Genomic DNA, 7,511 nt, shown 5'->3' with positions numbered 1-7,511 from the left:
ACTAAAGTAAAAATACGTGTTTTAAACTGGATCATAGAGGTATACCTTCATGACTGAATGCATGTAACTAAAGCAGAGATGTGTAAAACATATAGGATAAATGCCAACTTGGCATGGAACCTGTAAAGAAGCTTGGTGCAGTGGACAAGTAATGGCAATGAATTCGTGTAACTACTTATATCTTTTATACTGGATCTTTTTATTTATTTTTCGCACACAAAGCCGTATACTTAGTGTAACGTTACAAGAAGCATTTGTTAACCTAGTAGACTATTATAATTATTAATTTGACGTTATGTGGCAAATATTTCTTTACTTCAAAACGTTCTGTCTTCACGTGATTTTAAAGCCGTGCTAGGAACACACAAAAAGCGATATTTTAAGGTCGAGCGAACCCGTAGATTTTTTCCTGGACTAACGATTAATTATTGCTAATTAATTAACTATAACGTCTTGCTTGCATCTCATACTTCTTGCATGTAAAACAACCTCGTCCTCAGGGCTCGTTAGGTTGTTCGTATTAGAACGCGGAATTAAAAAACCGAACAAGTCCTGGGGACAGGGTTGGTATGTAACTATCTTGCGCGTGTTTCTTTTAGCTCTTTCACATGTCTAGGTTCGAATCTTGCTCATATTTGATAACGTTTGAATATCCTTTTGCATGCTTCCAAATATTTTACATATTACTAATAAATATATGCTTTTACAGAATACTATAAAGCTCTTGCATCTGCGAACGTAATAACACTAAATCACAAAAAAAATCAGTAGCAATCCTTCAGAACTTGTCGACAAGAAGCTTACGATACAAGTATTTGCAAGGAACATATATACATCTTTCTTTGCAGAGCAGATAACATAGAAATTTCAAAAAGTAAATACACAACTTTGTCATGGTGTAATACAATACACAATAAAAAATCTTATTAACTTAATGACGATATAATGAAAGCGTATAATAAGTTAACTCAAATGAATTGTTTACACGTAGGAAGCAATGATAAACTTCCTTATCTCCATATAAACAACAAGTTAGATATTAACTAGACGCGATAGATTTTCGTAAGCGTTGTATTGCGAGTCTAGCCTTAAATGAATACTTTAACTCGTTCAAACTTCGTTTTATGTCTATGGCTTGCTTAGCAGGTCTTATATCACCGTTATGTAAACACCTGAGCAAACTAAATCAAATTAATAATTGTAATATGCACTTCTTTAATATGCTCTTCTTTCACTCTTTATGACTTTTTAAAACAGATTTTACAATCTTTGTAAACACATCCTTATTTTGCCCTCTTCAAATAGGTTTATCTGTTGCTAACATCAAGAAACTTCATATAATTTCATATAAGTTATACAAAGTGCAGCTATAGAATTTATACTGAATAAAACGCTTCTAAGACACCGTCGTTAATTCGTCTGATTTCCTATAACAAGAACGCATTATGGAAGCATCGACGCCACCAGCTTATGTCAACAAACGTTGGCTGTTGATAGGTTGTTTTAGACTTTAAACTCATGTGCTTTCTATAAATGTGCGCTAATTAAATCTTCCAGTAATTTGCGTCAGTATAAGATCAGTAGAGAAGACTGTGTTTTAGCACACGCTATAACCAATCAATTTGACTTAAACTAATCAAGTTGCTCTCTTTAACCAATCAGACATGAGGTATAAAAATCAATAAAAAGCAAGCAGATTTTGTTTCTCCGTATCAACTCACAAGTCTTCACAGTCCAAAAGTGATAGCAATCATCTGTTGTTAACAGAATTTTACATAAAACATTTTCGTGCCTGGTTTCTATTCTGTAACAAAAAAGTACATTCTTTTTTAGTATGAGATTTATAGACCTTTGCTAAAAAAATATCGCTGTGAAAAAAAATATATATGTGAAAACCAAGTCTTAAAACAAGCGTTAAAGTGAAATGTCGCTTTATCTACTTATAACTAGAACAGGAGGTATGTTTTAATTATTAATTTCGGTTTTTATGTTTCCCTATTATATTGTATTTATCATTTGTTGGTTTTTTTATAATATATATTGTAAAATATAAAATTTCTTTGCAAATCATTCTATTTATGAAAGGACCATGCGGATTTTTTCAATAAAAAAATATAAACCACCATTATGCATTCTCTCTCAGCTGTAGCACGAAGTATTGAAATTACTTTATAGGGGTCCGAAATATAGCTGCAGCGCAACCATTTTGAGAAGACGACGAGTACTGTTAAAATAGAGAGAAGATTAACGAACATGAGAAGATAGTGTAATGGTAGTGCATTCGCCTTGTATTCATATGGTTTCAGGCTGGAGTTACACTCCGGCGCACTTGAAATCAGCTCTTTTGGTGCAATCTACTGACCGCTAACGGGCTTTTAGAGCAAGTTAAAGTAATGCTACACGTATCTTTGGCGGTAATGTAACATTAGTTATTGTTGTAGAGGAAAAAGAGTCAGCCATTAGTATAGAATCCCGTAAGTGCATTAAAACTTCAATTACTCGCTTACTTACTTAATAAATTGACCATGCTTGACTTTATGATCATGATAATTCCCTAAGTCTTTGTTATTGCTCGACACCACTAGCATTAGCCGATTTCCAAACCTATAAAAGTCGAAAACCTTGGCCCCAAGTTTGTTTTTTATGTTTCCATACTGAGATATTCATGAACTGGCTAAAAATCTTTGGCTTACAAACGGAAAATCGGGTAATAAAACGTTATTGAATACATAACATCTTCTCCACTGTTCAAAGTTATAATTGCTTACCGTGGAGAATGTGCTATTAATTTTCTGTATTAGTTTAATTAACTTGTAACACACCAGATACCAAGACAAAAGCTCTGATTTTATCGCAAACCTACTCCTCTACTACAATGAGATATTTATTAGTTCAGCACGAAACAATTTTCCACGGTTTTTTTTAAGTATATAGCTTCTTTAAAACCCTTCGGTTTAGCATTGTTTACAGCATGAATTTTTTTTGGTTTATTGCGAAAACAACTGGCGGGAGAAGCAAAATTGAGGAGCACGTTTGCTACACGAATAATAATTAAGAGTCTCAAAATTTTGATGAAAAAGAAAATCCTATAAGATGTTTTTTTGTCTTTGTTAAGTTTTTTTTTGCTAGTCCTGTTTCGATCGAATTACTCGTGTATTTTTTAAGTTTCCTGCTTTTTTAATGCTCTGCAATTCCCCGAGATTTAAAAATCTTTTATCATTTCCTAAAAACAATTTTTAGAAGATTATCAGTTTTAATTGGTAGTATCCGTGGTATCCTTTTTTTCAGGTCATGTGCAGATTAAGTTGAGGCTTGAGAGAAAGGTAGCTAGTTATCTCTGTTTTGTAAGCCACATGATACAATACAAACCAATCTAAGTATGCTTACAATTTCCGTCACTTAAGCCTTATTTTATAATGTTGCTTGTTTATCTTCTAATGTGAAACAACTTTTACCCCATTCAAAGAGAACATTTCGATGTAACCGACGGATATTATATGTAAAATAAAAACATGGGTTGACAATTAAAAGTAAATTCTGGAATTCTGGAATAAACATGACATGATTACATAACACATCTGTACATACCACGCTTTTTACCTACAGCTACAAAAATAAACATTTTAGCTAGCTAGCTATGGTTCATCTGCGCCCGACTGGGTGGTTAAACTTACATTAGCCCTAAAAGCATGTGACCATTAGGAAAGAAGACAGTGAGATAAATAAAACTAAATGTTTTCTTATTTTATTTTTATCCCTCCATTCTCATTTCGATATAATTAACGAATTTTTAAGCACGCCTATATATTGATGAAATAATGTCAAACCAGGGAGCTTCATCCTGGTCAAAACAGACTTGTGCTATAATAGAAGAAATTCCAATCTCCCCTGTTGATACTTTTTCTTTACATCATTAAAGAATTACACCGGTGTTTTTGAATTGTTTGTAATTACCATTTCAAAGTTTTTTTACTCAAAATGTCCATATAAATCACATAAAAAAAGTCTCGCTTTGACGTTATCAATGTATTTTCAAGATATTTGTCCCGAGAGACAAGAAAATTTTAACAATAAAACACAACTCCTTTGAGAGTTCACTACACATTAAACACCATAACATGTCTTAATTTAACAAATATTTTTATTCTCCGATTTTTATGAGAGAAATATGTTTTTTCTTTGAAGAATTAATTTTGTTTTTTCGTTGAACATTTTCCTGTTACAGCGATATTCGATGGTTGGTAAAAGTAGGCATGTATAATTATCCCAGATTACTTCAATCGGAGAAATACTTGCGAGAGATATTCTGACGATATCCTAAACTTTAGTTTCGCAAGACAAACATTGCAAAATTTCCGAGTTACAAGGTAGAACGAAATTCTTCTTTAAACTCTTAGTGGGCGAACTTGTTCAAACGTTTCGCAGGGGAAACTTTTGCGACAAAGGCCAGAAATCGCGACGTTTTCTTTTTTTGATCTTTTTACGATTAATGTTACTGCGAATATTATGGTCTAAAAATTGGATATTTGTTGATGTTGTGATTAAATACAGGGCAATAAGCCTTTGGGATTTCCATCATAAATTTTTAGGCTTACTTGAAATAAAAGTCGTTTATAAAAAATATTAGTCGGTTTATCAAGCAAAAATTGTTGTTGAAATGCATGAGAAATCTTATTCTCTACTGTTTGTATATGGCTTTTCCAAGACAGGTTTTCGTCAATAAGAACACCTAAAAAATTTAAAGAGCTTTCCCTTTTTATGCTAATTTCATTTATACATAGATCTGGAAGTTTTAATGGCAAGTGGTCTGATTTAGACTTCTTGCAGAATAGCGTATATTTTGTTTTATTTACATTTAGGGATAGTTTGTTTGCTTTAATACTACCATTCATTAATACTACTCAGTTCTTTGTTTACTGTAGTAAAGAGTGTTTTGATATCTTTGTGAGCGTAGAATAAGTTAGTATCATCTGCAAAAAGAATAAAGTTTATAAGTATCGATGAATAAGGCAAATCATTAACATAGATTAAAGAAAGGAGCGCTCAAGTATCGAGCCCTGTGGAACTCCACATTTCACATTTTTGACTTCAGTCGTATGATTAACGTGAGGAATACATTGCTTTCTGTCTGTAAGATAGTCTTTAAACCAAAGTGAGGTTGATTCCTGTACTCCGTCATACTGCAACTTTGATAGTAAAATTTTGTGATTTACGGTATCAAATGCTTTTGAAAGATCAATGAACACCCCAAGTGTAAACATATTTTTATCAAAACTTTCTGAAATCTTATTTACCAGTTCGCTTACTGCGTGATCTGTAGAATGTCCTTTTTGAAACCCAAATTGCGTTATGTACAACATATCATTATCAACAAAATATTCGTAAATTCTATTGTGCATAATGCGTTTAAAATTTTGGAAAAACAAGGTAGTACTGAGATGGGTCTATAATTAGTAAGATTGGTGCGATCTCCTGATTTAAATATTGGTGTTATTCGAGCAATTTTTAATTTTTCGGGTACAATTCCCTGTGTTAAAGATAGATTAAATACATAAAAAAGGGGAAGCTTAATCAGATCAAACACATTTTTTTACGACGTTGACACTTATTTCATCAATACCAGCACTTTTGTTGCTTTGCAAGCTTTTAAAAGTAGTATTCAATTCGGCCATTGTTAAATTATATTCTTCCATCCTACTGTCATACCTTTTTAAGAGACAAAATGCTTGCTGCTTGATGGGATTTTTTCCGAGAGGCTTAAACCAATGTTTACAAAAAAATCGTTCAACCCATTTGCTATAGATGCTGTGTCTTTTATCATTTTCCCATCAAGCGACAAACATTTAGGTAGATCATTGCTGACATTTTTAGATTTACCAATAATTTACTTAATAATATTCCAAGTTGTTTTAGTGTCATTTCTAAACTTTTTGAGTAAAATTTAGAAACTTTTTTTAGTTTTTCAAATAAGTTTTTAAAACTTTTCATATAATCTTTGCTTCTTCTTGAGGACATAATGAGTCCTTTTGTCATCCACGGGCTCAACAGGCTTTTGGTTTTGACAGTTACACGTCTTTTCGGAAATGCTTTTTCGTACTGCGTGTAAAAATATTTTAAAAATAACTGATACGCGCTATTAGCATCTTCGCTTTGCATGACTAACTCCCAGTCTAATTTTGAAAGTAAGTTCCGAAATTGAATCATAGAGTGTTCATTGAATGTTCTTTTATAAAAAAAAGAATTTGTTGGGGTTTTAGTTGTACTTGGCGAACTGTCAGTTCGTAAAAAAGTTAAAAATTGGTCAGTCAAATCAGTTCTTATTATGCCAGTATCTAGTTTATTATTGCTGAAATTATTTGTTAAAACTTGGAGGAAAGAATACGGAAGGAGGAACAACTCTTTTAATTCTATTGAAACACTGCGTGAGGTTCTAGCAGGTGTCTGTATAGAAACTTAATTTGAAATTTTGGCGGTTGTGTGACTAAATTACTCGTGAATAACAATTCGCAACTATGATTGGTTATAAAAACAATTAGATAATTTGATGATGAATTTGATAATATTATCAAAACAAGAAGCCATATTGAAATTGGTAAAATTTCTTTTGTTTTTATGTTAACATAATTAGCGAAGAAGCACATGCTCAACACTTTTGTAAACAAAAAGAAAAAGTTTATATCTCGTTTTAAAACGACGTTCTGTTATAAGAAGTTATTTCTTTAGTTAGAATAAACATTAATCCAGCACACATTTTGTCGGCACTCGTCCGGCGCATATCTATCTATATTGTTTTTCATGATCAAAGTGGTATACTCAAGCCTGCAAAAATAGGTTAATATCATGGTTAAACGCTTATTTCCAAACGTATTGTTGAAGTTTTTAACTGCAATGTTTACCGACTTATATTAGGCACACTTTCCATACAATAATCACGTGCCTGCAGCGTGTTACAGTCAGATTTCAATAGAAAAAAGTTAGCCATTAAAGGAGAATATGGAATTTGATCATTTTTTTTGTGAAAAAGACTCGGTCGAGCACCTCACACACTGATTCTTTTGAAATTAAAAACAATAGAAAATTCAATACATTTAAAGCGTTCAGAAATGAAGTTGTTTCTCCTTCCGTATTCTTTCCTCCAAAGTTAAAATATTATCAATTATTGTAGCTTAATTTTTTGTAACTCTGGTTGGTTTATTAATTGTTGGTATTATATTATATTGAAGAATAGTATCCACAAATTCTTTGACGCATGTGTTAGAATTATAATGCAGAATGTTTAAATTTAAATCATGTAAACGTGTTTACCTGTACGTTAGTCTGTGTTAAGTGTGTTATTAAATGATCTTTGAACTGTTTAAATGTGCCAGCTGGTGGTCTATACATTGTGGTAACAAATATGTTTTTTTCTTTGCTCATTATCTCAATGCTTAATGACTCACAATCGCCATTGTTAATACTCAAGTTTTCAATTGCTTTATAGTTTAGTGAGTTATGAATAAAAACACATAAAC

At 32.0% G+C, this 7,511-nt stretch overlaps 1 protein-coding gene across 1 annotated transcript; it reads right to left on the bottom strand.

Moving 5' to 3' along the window:
• Positions 1–5,027: 5,027 nt before the first annotated feature.
• On the bottom strand, positions 5,028–6,204 carry LOC130629208 (uncharacterized). The gene is made up of 3 exons (XM_057442345.1): positions 5,878–6,204; positions 5,595–5,756; positions 5,028–5,444 (listed from the first exon to the last, which is right to left on the bottom strand). The coding sequence occupies exons 1-3, from the start codon at positions 6,202–6,204 to the stop codon at positions 5,028–5,030; spliced, it is 906 nt and encodes a 301-aa protein (XP_057298328.1).
• Positions 6,205–7,511: the final 1,307 nt, after the last annotated feature.

Source organism: Hydractinia symbiolongicarpus, chromosome 15, assembly GCF_029227915.1.
Source record: "Hydractinia symbiolongicarpus strain clone_291-10 chromosome 15, HSymV2.1, whole genome shotgun sequence".
In the NCBI taxonomy this organism is placed as follows: Eukaryota; Metazoa; Cnidaria; class Hydrozoa; order Anthoathecata; family Hydractiniidae; genus Hydractinia; species Hydractinia symbiolongicarpus.
This window is presented reverse-complemented; position numbering and strand designations above follow the sequence as displayed.